The 15,331-nt window shown below is 43.2% G+C and overlaps 1 protein-coding gene across 1 annotated transcript; it reads right to left on the reverse strand.

Moving 5' to 3' along the window:
* Window positions 1–1,223: 1,223 nt before the first annotated feature.
* Window positions 1,224–13,942, reverse strand: usp42 (ubiquitin specific peptidase 42). The gene is made up of 16 exons (XM_036528770.1): window positions 13,869–13,942; window positions 12,058–12,304; window positions 11,473–11,682; window positions 11,275–11,385; window positions 11,047–11,146; window positions 10,222–10,289; window positions 9,856–9,926; window positions 9,587–9,669; window positions 8,894–9,005; window positions 6,522–6,662; window positions 6,283–6,383; window positions 5,890–6,043; window positions 4,705–5,421; window positions 4,323–4,447; window positions 3,056–4,177; window positions 1,224–1,557 (listed from the first exon to the last, which is right to left on the reverse strand). The coding sequence occupies exons 2-16, from the start codon at window positions 12,293–12,295 to the stop codon at window positions 1,278–1,280; spliced, it is 3,633 nt and encodes a 1,210-aa protein (XP_036384663.1). The 5' UTR covers window positions 12,296–12,304; window positions 13,869–13,942; the 3' UTR covers window positions 1,224–1,277.
* Window positions 13,943–15,331: the final 1,389 nt, after the last annotated feature.

Raw genomic sequence — 15,331 nt, forward strand, 5'->3', positions numbered from 1 at the left:
GGACTGACATGGGGAAATCCACTGATGGTCCACAATGGAGAAAAACATTGGTTTTGTCAGATCTGTGCAATTGCCAAAAAATGTGTTTATGTAAACATGAGAGACAACCTTGCTCATCGTCACACAACGAATGGCTAAAGCACGCAGACATCTCACTGGTTGGCTGAACCGTTATCATTTCGGGCTCGTGACTCAACCTCAGCGGAGCCTGAGAGCTGGAATGGCTTTCCCCACAATTTCCCCCTCAAGCTATACAGCTCTGCCCAGAGTGGGTGTCATTTCGGTATTTGACTTAACACAAACTGGGCAGACTGCCCCACAGACAGCCAGCTACGCAGAACGGTTCACAGCGTTAGACAAGATTTTTGAGAAATTGGTCATTGCTGTCATAATGCGTGAAAGTGTCTGTATGTGACGCTACTGTCTGTTTAAGACAGACGTGATTTAAAAAGCACTGACAGCGCTATCAGTTTCAATTATTTCAAAGTTCTTTAAAAACTGTAAAACCGGAAAAGATATACAAGATGGGTACAGCATTCTCTCAAGCATTCCCCCACACTGCTTGGCAAAAGTCTTCAAGATTTAATTCAGAAAAATACATAATATCCAAGAAGGCCTTTGGTCTGTTCTCTTGCCCGTTTTTGGTGGTATTCATATGCAGTTGTTTTGACATAACTGTTAAGCTTCTGTTAGCTAAGGACTTTCTGCTCAGTGTAGATACACAGAACTTCATCCGATCACTTTACACGCATTCTCAGCTTGCCAGAGCCATTGGAGAACAACAGATCCTGGTTGTGTAGAGGACAAAGCAGGCCCTGTTGATGGGGTGGCTCTCACCCCGGTATTGTCCAGCCTTGAGAAAAACCACTGGCTCTCTGCTGTTTGTCTCTCTCAGGCTCATCTCACTATCCAGAGCATTCAGGGAGCCTCTAACAGCATTCCCATTTGACTCAGATGACCCATTACCTACACACTAAATAGTAGATGCATTCTGTTAAGGTAGTCAAGAATGAAAACTGCTCGACTGTCGCCACCTGCTGCTGGAGAGCGTGTATTGCAATGCTCGGGAATGTGCTGTCCTCAGAACATCTGAACCCAGCTTCTTATCATTACTCCGCAGGTAATAAAATCCTTAACGGTTATGGTGAGGAAGAATACTTAATGCTACTGTTCAGCAGGAAATATACCAAAGGTAATTTTTATTCATAATCATAAAATGTACAAAGACCCTAAAATAAACCTTTTCAAAAGCCAAAGCTCTCTACCTGAAACAGCTTTTATGATCGGTTGAGATCGGCTGAGCTGCGTGACGCATTACCTGTGTGACTGTGGAGCTGGGATGCGCCGTGGGAAAGGCCGTTCTCGGCGTGGGAGCGCTTCTCTGTCTGACGTGGCTCGTCTCTTTCGTGGCAGCGACGCTTGTGGCATGCCCTGTCATTATCGCTGTCCCTGTGGGATTTCTCAGACTCCGCCTCTTCCTGCCCCCTCTTTCGCTTCTTTTTGTGTTTCCACGAGCTGCTGTCCAGGTTCCTCTCAGAATGATCAGGATCTTGGACCCTAAGAAGGGGCAAAAAAAAAAAAAAAACACCGTGGCAGGACTTCCACAAGTACAAATCTGAGCACGAGTCAGATTGCGTTCACGTGTGAAAACCCATGGTTGCCTTCGGATTTGCAAATTCACATCCCATATTGCTTGCGAATTCTGAAAAGGGTCGTTTGAGTTGACAGTGGTTTGATATACACGTGACGCAGGATTTTAAAACAGGGGAGTAAGCCACGTTCCATTTCAAATTTTTGGTATATATTTATCATAACCTGTTGAAGTAATATTAAAGGCATCTTAGATTTAAGGCTCTTAGCTTTTAGATAAGCCTCTTGGATAAGCATCTTAGATTTTATGATTTATTACAGGGAGCAAAAGAAAAATTCACAACTGATTCCAAAAGAAAGAAAAAATATTCACATACTGAACTGTGCATACTTTCCCTTGCATTCATATTTAAATCAAGCTTCTGTCAGTCCTGTTTCTAACCAGGTTTGTAAGAAATTCTTTAAAACTAACGGAATATTTTGTCCAGTACTGCTGAGATTGCACATATTTAAATTACATGATTTTTAAAAATGTTCAATGCAGTAAAATGTGGGAAAATGTACATGCACTTCCACATTCTGCCAGACAACCACTTAATTTTGTGTAATTGTGCATTTCTCTTATTTCTAATCAAAAGTATGGCCTACACCGGCCAAAATGGCATTTCTCTTCCCTTCCGTAACTTGGAAATGCAACAATGCGCAGGGTGCACAAATTTGACTGTATTAATCTTACGTGGGTGTGGTGAGCGGGTCTGCGTAGGGCTGATTCAAGCCTTATTGTTGAACTAATCCTTCACATTCGAGAAGTATGCCCCGGTGGTTTTAAAGAATATAGCTAAACTACTGGATCTCATGGATTAATGTGTACATCGATGCGTAGCTTTAAAAATGTCAACCCTAAGTTGAAAAGGTGTAGCCAAATAGGTAGGTGGGGTTTATAGGTAGCTGTCTATTTGGCTAAGATAGCTAGCTTGCAGGTATGCTTGCGAGCCTGCTGGCCTGGTCATAGCCAGAGAGTGGGGTTTATTTCCTGGTTATGGATGATGTCACTGTCCTGTCTAGTCGCTTAACTACTCATAGCCAGAGATGCAGAGAGGGAAAACAAACTGGTATGCACTGTAATATAACTAAAATACAGCCCAAGTGGCCTTGGTTTCATGTCGGGGTCAAAGTTAGAATTGGTCAGAGAGTTTAGAGTAGAAAATAATGGCAAGGGAAAACGTGCCTTAAGTATGCAAATCGTGGTAAATACAACACAGAATGTTAAACTCCCTAAGTATGCGAACATGAAAGAGGACACTGCCATTGATATTAAGAAAGCAGTCTTTGGGAATCCACAATGGAAAAGGCTCTTTTAATTATTAACTGTATTATCAGTCTTGAGAAAACCAAAGGAATACTAAGGCTAAACCTATTAAATTTCAGATGCTAACAGGTGGAGAGGCTCTCGGTGGGAACTCACCAGTGCTCCCGGTCCTTGTCTTTTGCTTTCTTCTTCTTCTTGGACTTCTTGTGTTTCTTCTCCCTTCGCTCCTCTGATTGTCTGTCCCACAGGCGCCGCTTCCTGTCCGCATCACTCCTGTGGCTGTGGCCTGCGGAGCGGGCGTGGCCCGGGGGCGACGCGCCTGAAGGCAAGGGGGAGTACCTGTGGTGGCTGAGGCCGGGCTGGCTGCTGTCCTGAGAGTGCTGTCCCCTCCCCCTGCCCTCGTCGGCCCACCGCCACCGGCCGTGTTGCTCCTCCCGGTAGAGTTGCTCGCTGGCCGGGTGCCTCCTGTCCCTGTGGTCTTTGGACCGGTGGCGATGGTCTTTGTGGTGGTACGCGTGCCTGTCCCACCTGCGCTCGGCGTCCCTGTCCCTGCGGTGCCTGTCCCGGCTGCGTGACCTCTCCCTGTGGGAGCGATGGTCTCTTTGGCGCTTGTGGGCGGGCCTGTCCCTGCTTCTCTCGCGCTCCCTGTGAGACCTGTGCCTCTCAGGGGTCTTGCCTCTGTCCTTCGAGGGGGAGAAGGGCAGGTGATCCCCGTCTCTGGACATGTACCTCGGCTTTTCTAGGCTGCTTTTCCCTTCTCTGTCGCTGTACTTGCTCGGGTTGTACTCTTTAGAGTCCCCTTGCCCATCCCTTCCTGGAATCAGGCCGTTGCTGTTGGAGGGATTCCTCCAGACATTCTTCCCCGCTTCTGTTGACTCCTTTACCCTGACAGTAGCTGAGAGAGGATCAGCATTTCCAGGTGCGGGCCCGGGGCGATACAAGACGCTCACTGTATCAGCCGTGCCCGGGGAGCTCAAAGTAACCGCTGACGCAACAGAGCTGTGAGGCAAAGTGCATGCTTTTGAATGGGTCTCGAGGCCCCCGTTCGTCTGCTTCACCGAGACCTCCGAGGCGCTCTTTGAGCCAGACTCGGAGCTCACGGCTACGCGAGGTGCATGTGCAGCGAGGTTGTAAGCGTGAGTTTCAGCCCTTTTGTCCTGAGTGGAGGGTTGCCGCTCAGGGGCAGGGGAGAGTCCGAGGGCGTCTTTGCAGGCAGACTCCCGGTCCAGAGCAGGATCCACCTCACAGGGGGGTGCCGCAGGGGGAAGCATGTCTTTGCTGCCAAGTGAGAAAACATGCAAGCGTTCAGCTTCACTGAATAACATCCATTTAATGTTCACAAGTAGACACTGGGTGTATGTTAAAGAAAAACCTCATGACTCCCACTCATTTTAATCATTGCAAGCGTATGGAGTTTACCTACCTGGGCCTGCTGTCCACAGACTGGTTTGTTCTGGCCAGGTTTTCCAGTGCAGGACCGGCTGAGCTGCCGCCCACACTCTGAAATGTTGTCTGAATGGTGCCCGTGGCTAAGACCTTGGGGGAAGCCTGTACAAACACCACAAGTGTTACCTCTTGCCATCTTATCATCCATAACAATTTCCTGCAATTTAGTGCTTAAAGATTGCTCCTCCTATGCAGATTATCTCTCTCATCACACTTAAAATAAACACTTAGCTTTCTGATAAACTCTTCCATGTCAGGTGCTAATTTTTCCCATCTGCAGCATGTGAAATGGGCTGCACGACGAGAACCTCTGTATAAGATGTTAGCATATCAACCAGAGGAGTGCGTCGTAGACGTACCTTCTCAAAGTGTATGACGCCGTTAGACTCGTTCACTCCGTTATGGCTGGGTTTTGGGATGCCGTGGCCAGGTCCTGACCCACTCTCGTGCACGTGCGCCCCTGGGATCGTAGAGCCATTGGTTCTGGGAGCCGGCTGCAGTCGGGCAGTGGGGCTGGGGCAGGAGATGCCGCCTCCATTCTTGCCGTTTACAGCAGTGGGGACGTGAGGCTTGGAAAGACCGTTTTCCAGGGCGCCGCCCTCCTGATCGGACTCTTCGGAGGACTCCTGGCCGTAGGGCACCAGGAAGGTGGCACAGTGATTGAGGGGCGTGCCGTTCACACGGGGGGGCCTGGGGACAGGGGAAGCGTCGGGGCGGGACAAGGTGGCTGCCTGGTTTTCTGAGGTAGACTTTGAGGTGGTTGAAGATGAGGAGGAAGAGGCGGAGGAGGATGGGGAGGGTTGGGGGTGTGAGATTGAGGCAATGGATGAGGAGCAGCTGGAGTTGCTCTGTAGGGTAGGCTGGACCTGTGTAGGCCGAATTGTCTTTCCCTGACCAATGGGGAAGGACAGCTTCTGCCTCTTAGCAGGCTCAGGAATCCCTGTGGGACGGCTGATCAGCTGCGGGACGCTGGCACAGGACGACAGGCTGGGGCCAGTTCTGCTCAGACTGCTGCTGGGCTTGGAGCCACATGACAGCTCCTTTAAGGAGCCATTCCCATTAATGTGGGGAGATTTCTGCAAAGAAAAGAGACAGGCAGGGGTTAAAAGGCAGCAGAATGAACATGAGGAACTGCATGCTTCTCCTCCCTTTTCCCCTCCCTTTGACATGCATTTACATTGTATCCTAGCAGCCTTCAGAATTTTTGACTGTGGTGTGACTTTTTTGTACTGTATTATAAAGTACTGTATTATGTAAAGACATGAACCATAGCTTACAAGTTAACTTCTGCCTGGTATGTGGACTCAACTTGTGTAATGACTGTGGTGTTTATCTACACTTGTGTAAATCAGTGGTAGTAGCTACAATAAATACACTGTTAACAAAGCAGAGCCTACATGCAATTTATTGTTTTTATTGCATATGTTTATTTCAGCACTTGTTTAGTCAGACAGTATTGTATATACATTAACTTGCTGTTAAATTCTTAATAATTATGCTGAGTGAGCATAACTGAGCGTAGATGTGTGATGGAGACACTGTACCTTGGTCATATGAGCTGGCAGCTGTGGCCCAATGAAGCCAGTGGAGACATGTCGAGGTCCGGCTGGGCGAGGGCTCAGGATAGGCCGAGGGGAGGACTGGCCCGGGGTACGGCTGGAATGGTTGTAGTCCCATCCATTTTTCAGATCGGGGGACCTACCAACCAGCAAAGAACATGCTCAGAAAAAACACTCATCAGCACGTCTATGAACAAACTGATATAATCACTATTCAGATTCACTTTAATGCCTCAGAAAAAGCATTAGCATTTTTCCCCAGAATACAGCCCATGCACAAACTCCAGAATGCAGTTAGAGGGCTTTCAGAACAAAAATACCCTTTGAAATGACAGATGTGAAGAGGTTAAATGGATATGGAAGGCCGGAGCCGCTCACCTGATGTAAAAGAGAACGTAAGCTTGCTGGTTGAGAACAGATCTGACATCACTGACGGAGACTGACGAGTCATTCATTTCGTACCACTGCCCATTGCTTGCCTGAGAGAGAACGTCAGCAGATTTACTTCACATACACAACCACAAGTACATAAGCAGCCTATATATAGTTAAACATGATGTTACCCGAAGATATTAAATGAAATGGGATGAATACTGTGAATGACAGCTGCAGTTTACCTTTATGAAGCAGTAGTAGTGTCCAGCGTGGCAGCTAAATCCAGAGTGCACCAGCACAGCATACAGGAGGTAGACCATGGGCTCTCCGTGAGACTGACTCATGAATGGGCGCATATCCAGGTACTCAGGATACCGCACATCCTGAGGATAAAGACAAGAAATCATCTCTGGAAAACGGAGCCGTTTTGCTGCTTTGTACATACATTTCATGCTTACAAACCCTCACCTCTAAGACGATAGGGAGCAAGCCGACTTAACTGCTATTCACCTGATTGGTAGGTATACAATCTTTATATAACTACCAATGCGTGCTTCTCTCCACAAGCAATATACCTGTTACAGTGTCTTCCAAACTATGGCAAGTGTCGTGAGGTTTGACTTGGAAATGGCCATTTACTTCCTGGACACTGACTGCTATTTCAGGATACAGTGCTTGTTTCCACTCCAATCAGCACTGCCTGACATCTTTGAGAGAATGTATTTATTCACCAAAGAAAATGTAGTATGGAAAATAAATTCATGATTGAAATCACCATTATGATTGTAACTATCCCCCTTTCCCCTTTTTATTTATTTTTTTAAATGAGCTTGCAGCAGTATGGGTTCACTAGCTGACAAATTGCAAGCTGTGTAACAATATTGTGCAAGTCACGAAACAGAAAAAACTGATTTTCATATTTTCATTGTGCTCTCTTGTGCATAACATATTAATATGGCATTAATAAGGATTGCCCTTTTCAGTTTTTGTCTCTTAGGTTTCTTAAAATTTCCTTAATAAATCTATTAAGGGATATACAGCAATACATTTTAAAAACAACAAAAACCAAAACATAAAATACATGACAATCAGTATATTAACTTAGCAATCTAACTTTGGCATCAAGTTATACAAAGTAAACTGATTTTCCACTCCATTCTGAGAATGTCGAGCTTGCATAAAAGTTAAGACTTTGGTAGCCAGGTCCTGTATATGCACAGCATGCATGGTGTAACCTGTACTGCACATCAGTATTAACTAGATTGGGTAACAAATAAAAAATTACAATGTAGCGTACAATAAGGCTAAACACTATTATAAACAGGATCACAGCTGCCATGTGCACTAATCAAACCAGGTAAGGGGAAATCAACTGACAAAAACATCCATGCACAAACACCCGTGTGGGGTAGCAGTTCCCACTGAATGTCTATGTCCCCCAGCTAGCCAGCGAGAGTAAACATTGTTCTGCAGAATTGTCATTTAACATGCTCCACATAGTTCTATAGCTATCTAGAGCTCTAGTTTGTTGCAAGACAAGCTAGCGAGCCCACTCTAACCTTAAGTTGGTATCTCCAATGCATTGTGAACACCATGCATCCTGCTTAAATTAATTGTATAAGACGTAGCAATTTTAGCACCCAGCACTAACTAAATTCCTTTATATTCAGTTCAGTTCCCCATACAAATACATAGCAATAACTGACTGCTCCTCCGTGTTTGGTGTAAGTGGAACACATGAAAGAGAGCTTCCTACTTTTATCTGACTTCTTGTTCTCAGAAAGCTGCCTCTAAAGTGATCTTTTCAGCTCAGCACAGCCTCCATGCCTGCTCTAATAAACAGGGCTGCTTCCACCAGTACAGAGCTGGGTGAGGGGCACTGACTGCCACCAGTTGTCCACAGAAAATAATGATTCACAGTCATCCTGCTTACTGCTTTGCGTAACAACCTTTACAGATGAAGCACACACACAGAGCACCAATTCACCATTATATACTATGCATGTATTTGTACATCAAAAATTCCAATGATCACCATTTGAAAAAAAAGTATGCTTGTGTGGCTACCACCCACAATGCACTGCCTCAACATCTTCAAATTGCAAATGACTTTGCAGGAATCGGTTCCTAATTCCATACTCTGACAACTCCAAAACCTAATGTTTACCATTGCTGCATACACATGAAATTGTGCTTTGTATAGCCTCCAATTCAGTACAAATCTTTAAAGATAAGGACAGAACTAGCTAAAGGAGAAACTTCCAATAGGAATTTCACTCTGTCAGATGTTACTCAAACATTATTGTCTTTGTGGGAAGTGCTGTTACAGGCTAAAAAGTGAGCTACCTACCATACATAGTAAGGGTTGATGGCCTTAACTGAAGAAAGGACCTAGCAAATACTGCACGTGTATATAGGCATACTGCCCTAAATTTACGCATTAGGTCACACTCATCACTTTTAGCAGTTTCACTGAACACAGGTATAAGAAAATCTCCATGCAAATATATAGACCAGATTCAAAATCAGGAATAATTCTCCAGTTAACGCGGTATCATTCCATTATAACCTATAGAACAAGTAATTGAATTAGGGTTGGAAAGTGGAGCCTTACCTTTGCAATCTTTGCCCCATTGTAGTTTGCAAAGCGATTCAGAGACAGGGTCAACACATTAGAGCTTCGATGAATTGTAAATCTCTTTGTGGCTGGAACCATTTTCTTGCACCTACACAAAAACATGATGGAAATAACGTTAGAAAAACAAACAAAATAACACTACACTTTCTCTTGGAGAAGCAAATCTGATCTCAGAATAAAATGGTGGCAAATATTTTTTTCTTGTTTCATTTCAGCCAGTTTCCACTGTCCGCACTGCTGAGGAAACATTTTTTCACAAGGAGAAACATTTATTCAAACAAGGCTTAGTTAAAATTGCTGTATACCTGTATAGTGTACATATTTGTGACGTTTATCGTTAATGAAAATGTGTTAATTGGTATCACTTGCACACTGGTTGCCTTAAGAGTGCCAAAAATACGAATAATAAAACTGAACATTAATGAACTAAAACCTCATTTAGCCTACACTGTTGGAAGATTAAATGTTCTCTGATGTTCAATTATACCAAAACTGATGGCAAAACCATAACAATCAACATGTGAACCAGTTTCCCTATCTTAGTTTAATGCTACTTGAGCTACCCTATCAGAGAAGAGGCATTCCTCTTTCATGAAGTATACAAATTATTTTTGTCATTTTGATACACATTAACTCTTTGCTCTGAGGAAAAAGAGGAATGTTCCATACTTGTTACACTTGTAGGCATTCTCTCCATCCAGCTGTTCAGGTTTAACAAACTGTTCGAGAGCTTTGGTGATATTCTGTGCAGTCTGTAAATGTGCAGAAGAAACAATCACTTTATTATGCAGTGGATGTAAACACAATACATGATAACACACACTGAACACAAGTCCACATGTCCCCCATGTCCAGTACCAAAAGGTACTCCATTGATACAAATAACAGCAAAGTTGTTTTTTGAAGGAAAAAAAAAATGTGTGGAAGTTTTGAGTTACCTTAATTTCCAAGGCAACATCCAAGTACGGGTCATACGTGTCAGAGACAGCTTTGCAGTTCAGACATTTTACTAGAAAAGAAAAAAAAATAATGACAACAAGCCTTTCAAATACATACTCTCAAATGTATATATAGAGCAATACAAGTATGGAAACCAAACTGCATTCTGCTGGGTACCTTTGACATGTATACAATTGCAATTTAAGCCTTTTCAAAAATATCAACAGCTTCACTTGAAAAAGCCTACCAAAGTTTCTCATCAACCAGCTCATTCAGAAACAGTATTTATATGTTCGAAAACCAACTGATATCATGATACAGAAGGGCTTTGCTTAGAAAATCACCCTAAGCTAAAGAAAACCTACCTCTGGACCTTAAGTAGCCTCCAAAGACTTGATGAATTAATGTTGTTGCCTGTGTGTGCCTATCCAACCTGTTGAAAAAGATACAAGAATGCAAAAATGTCAAACTTGTTTGTTAAGGAACACATTATGGAAATACATCACGTTTCTAACTATGCCACAAAACAGTAAACGAATATAAAATCCATCATTAACAGATTTAGGAAGTACAACTGTCAATGTATTCTGGTCAAACTCACAGCTGGTAGGCAATCCATGTGAACTTTTTATACATGCCTCACTGCGATTAAAATATTTTTCATGGACAACTACAGAAATCAATAAAAAGAATTTCATATTTTTTACCAGTTTGTGGGTGGCTATGGACAAATAAAAAATGACTACCAGGCAGTTTTCAATAAATTATCTTTGATCGGTGTTCTTTAGATAGTTAATGTCAAATTTCAAGGTAGTTAGCTTATGTCTGCGGAAGCATGTTACAGCAATTACAAATGAAAGTAAAGAAAATCCTTTTTCCAGCCATCTAAGTAAGACAATTAATGTTGCAATGGAGAGACATGCTGCTGTGAGATGGACACAAATCCATTGTAGCTTAAGGGACACGCAATAAATTTATGTCATGCTTTTGCAAAAGAGGTGTCCTATGTATATGTTGCAATTTAGAGCATATTGTTTTTCTCTACAGCAGAAAGGGCTGTCTTGCTTTGGTGAGCTGGCACCACTTCAAACACAGAGGAAAACTGAACACTCAAATCACTGAAATAAAAACTGCACAGGAAACATCTGGACACAACAACCTGGCATATAAAATCAAATCAGTAAACTTACTTGTTACCAGACAGGCAGGCCTTTTGCATAGCATCCACTGTATATCGGAGGAACTCATGGGCATCCTCCTGGCTCCCAAAGCGAAAATGTGTAGCAATCCCTGCAAGCAAATCCAAAGCGCAGGAATACTTAATAATGTGTGAGGGAAGGACCCTAATGAAGAATGACTCGGAGCAGGAACATCTACAGTAATATTGGAACCAAAGTTTAACTCGGTGTGCCACTCACGTTTTAGCTCATTGAGGACACCGATGGGTTTGATGACATTTCCAGAGTTGGCAAAAACCTGGGTGATGTGATTCTGCATGGTGCACATCATGCAGAAGCCTGGCTCATGACCTGAGAGTGGATACATACAGAGTAAGTACTGACAGTATAATATCATAAAATTTAGGTTCAATCTGAAATTCCACGTAGGAGACATACATGTTTTGGAATGCTCCCGGGACAGCAAATAGTTGGCAAGAGGGGGTGTGTAAGTGAGACACTGAAGAGCGGAGTTGAGGAAGCAAGTGTTGCCAAGGTTCTGGAGTCCTGCTCCAACACGGTGGACCTGGTTCCATTTCAGGTTGAGTCGCTCTGCTGGAAAAAGAACTTTCTGGGGGAGAGCGATGCCATCTCCGCTGGTCATCACCACTAGACGACACACACAGACATTCAGGTCATTCAAAATAGCTCTACAAAAAACAGTGAAGTTCACAGGCAGATAACACACAGGACTGGCATGTATTTAATATCCTCTTGATTAACATCTGAGCGATATCAGGAAAAGACCAGAAAGTTAAAACTGAACAACAAAAACATCAGTTTCACTTGGTGCAGTGCAAGAGTATTGTCCTGAGGCTCTAATACAGGTGTGCAGGTACTAGAAAAAGAAGCCCACATAGTAAGTTAAAAATATAGTTTAGTTTTCAATATTTGAAGAGCTGTGGAGTACTCAGCGGAACACCTGTTCAGTCTGTTGATTGGCCGAGGGCAGCCATGTTTATGTCTGTTGTGCAAGACCCTTACTTTGCTCCTTTGGCCTCTCTCCAGTGACAGCTGCACTGCTGCTGTACACGGCAGCGCCAGGAGTGGGGCCCATGTAGGGGGTCTTGGTTTTGGGGTTGTCAGAGGGTGAGGAACCAACGCCCCAGCTGGTAGAGCTGCCATCCATATCTCCAGATGTGAATGGGGTCAATGAACCAGAGCGCTTGGGTCGATCTGACTCAGGGTCAGACTTCTCTGAAGGTTTGTCAACTATGGTCATCGTTCATTGCTGCATGACAAAACAGGGAGACTTCAGGGAGATGCAAAAAGGACACATCAGTGTATACAACATAATACATACATTTGCATAAGTAGTCTAATGTGTAATGTAAAGTGTATGATACTGTGGTATACAGCATTGGTGAATTTAATGTTAGTAACTTTGTGGACTGGGCTGGTGTGTGGAAGTAACTCCTGTACTAATATTAAAAAAAAAAAATTCAAGGTTTCATTGCAAGCCAGTTAACTGGTAGTATACACTGCCATGTATCAGTTTACTAATGATTAAAAGTGTGACTGAACAGTCACAAAGGTACCAAATACTTATTATCCCGCTAGCAAAGTGGTTGGCTTGCTGGCAAGCTAGCAAACTGCATGTTCTATTTAATGAGGCACGTGATATATAGGAAAATGCGTGTTGTTTTTCTCCTCGCACAAAATGCGGACTCTCCACTGATCGGTCAATCGCACCACACGTGATACACCTAAGCCAATCAAATGAGGTCGCGTCGTGTGCGACGAGGAAAGTAACAACCAAAAACAACACCGAAATAAAAAGCGAAAGCTTTCCTTGATGTAATTTAACGTATACATTTCTTATGCAATAATAACGCGTCTGTATCATAACTAACGTTACGGAAGTTACATCACACTTCAGACAGTCTATTTAGCAAACAGTGCATCATGTGCCAGAAAATGAGCTGGGTAGCTAGCTTCACTAGTTCCCTATAGAGATTTAAAAAACGAGCTAGCTACCAAGCCCGCTACCATGGACACAATACTAGCTACCAAACCGCCCCCTCGCTCTGTACTGTTAGCCAGCTGCCTACTAACACTAGGCCTCTAAGTTAGGTAACGTCAGCTAAACAGCAACTACAAGTTCTCTTTGATTTGAAGTAGCCAGTTATCAAACTAGCAGACTCCAAGTGTTGAGAAGACAAAATAATGTTCACCTTCCTTGTAAACACAGGCGGAAGCGTGCCCCCATGGTAACGACAAGACGTTCCAATCCGAAACAATGACGTGCTACCAACTAGTTAGCTACATATTGGACATAATGTTGAACAAAGTGATCGCACAGTGTGAGTAGCTACCCAGATGGCTATCCAACTACATACACTAGCTATCTAGCGTCTATCCAGCTAGCTAATGTTAGCTAGCTAACGTTATTATTCAAAAGCCGGTGACGACAAACGCGAGAAACATCCAAATCTCTAAGCTAGCTAAGAAACACGACCCTAAATTTCGTCATAGGCAGTTAGGCAGCGAACTAGGAACAGATCTACCCAGAAACTCCAAATTGTTTCTCGATCTGGGTATCGGCTTTGATTATGTTTCAAACAGGGGGGGCTTGAGATTTTAAATTCACCGGTGGTCGCGCACATTCGTCCCCGACTCCACATTCACTGCGATATGAGGAGCCGGTGGACTAGCAAGCTAGTCAGCTAAGTACACAACGCTTTTCTATGTATGAAAATGGCAGGAGTAGTAACAGCCGTTAACACTGTAGTTCGTTAAGCATTCCGCACGCAAAACAGTTACTTAATAGTCATTATTATAAACAAGGCCCTTACCTGTTATTTTGTAAATCTATCAGTAATTGTAGCTGTTTCTGTCCATCCCCTTATCCAGCGAGCGTCCGGCGGTGAACAATGACGTACATTCCTCACTGCACATCCGGGTATTCGCGTTTTTAGCAAGTTTTCAGTGTTGCGATGTGAACATAAGGGGGAGCAACTGGAATAGCTGCAAGAGAAGTGCTATATTTTCTCCTGCTCTACGTGTTTAATTGTGGTTTTAAAACTAGTTGGACCATTTCATTGTGCAGAAGTTTGTGAAATGCTTATATTTTTAACGTGTCTCACAATAAATACGATGTGTTGAACGCCCTTAACACGATGATTTGTAGAGATCCTGTGTTACTTTTAAACGACATCTGTAATGCTGTATAATGGTAATAAATGATTTATCTTTGTCATTCGCACCTAGCCATAGTGGTTATAATATTTGCTTGTCTTATACTTTATTACAAACCACTTGTGCGTCCATGCAAGTTGTAGCCTCTACAAATAAGTCTGAAGAAGAAGCTTGAGTTTACATTTAATTTCCGTTTTTAAACGGAATACGATGTTTTTATTTCATACAATGCCCACTTCGCATCAGTGCAACGCATCAATAATAAAATAACCAAATACCTTCGCCGCATTCTGAGAGTAAAGCAACACGTTAGAAAAACGTATACAATAAAAAGTGGTCCTGTGAGCGTGATCATGTCATCATCAATATGCGACGAGGGAAAAGGTCGGCCTTTGTGAAGCTTTGTGGGGATGGCACGCTGTTGGTTTGTAAAGGGTTATGGCATGGATACCTGCATGGTGGAATACACGATACAACGAATATACTTTCTGTGCTCTTGAAACCGTCATCAGAATAGAGGCAATTTAGCTACGATTTAAATACAGCCTGCATTTTCAAGTTACCGAATATTCACGCTGAAAGAGGCGCTGCAGTCATTGACGTATACGTCTCACTACACCGGACATGACCACAGTGGCCTTGTTGCATTGCGTAGTGCCGTTGCTATATAAGGGTCTGCTTCTTCTTCCCAGTGTGCCACAGTTTTTAATTATCACTACATACACATGTTAGTTAAAATGCAACTGTTTTGAAATGTATGGTACATAACCAAAGCTATGTAGTTTTTATACTGTACTACTGTTTGGTCATCGGGAAATAGTATGAACAGGCTCCTTAATCACAATGATGAAAATATAGGATTAATATCTTGATTGGTTGGCTCTTGTGTTACTTCAGATATTTTGCTGGTTAAGACTACACTTTCATAATGTACACTTTGTTGATGTCTGCCCTCTAATAAATCTGGAACCTGCATGTTGCTGTCAAGGCCATTGATTAAAAATGACAGCATAGCATGTAAAACAATCACTGAAAAGATGTGCAAGATGCACCTGAGAAGGCAGGTGCTTGTTTTGTTTGATGTTAGAAGAAATAGCAATTGTGTTTGTCTAAAGTCAAA

This window comes from Megalops cyprinoides, chromosome 1, assembly GCF_013368585.1.
Source record: "Megalops cyprinoides isolate fMegCyp1 chromosome 1, fMegCyp1.pri, whole genome shotgun sequence".
Classification (NCBI taxonomy): Eukaryota; Metazoa; Chordata; class Actinopteri; order Elopiformes; family Megalopidae; genus Megalops; species Megalops cyprinoides.

Coding starts and splice junctions, on each gene's coding strand:
- usp42 (XM_036528770.1), bottom strand. CDS start 12,295: ATGACCATAGTTGACAAACCTTCAGAGAAGTCTGACCCTGAGTCAGAT. Junction 10,290..11,046: donor GCCTGCCTGTCTGGTAACAA/GTAAGTTTACTG, acceptor CTTTTTCAACAG/GTTGGATAGGCACACACAGG. Junction 6,044..6,282: donor TACGTTCTCTTTTACATCAG/GTGAGCGGCTCC, acceptor GCTGGTTGGTAG/GTCCCCCGATCTGAAAAATG.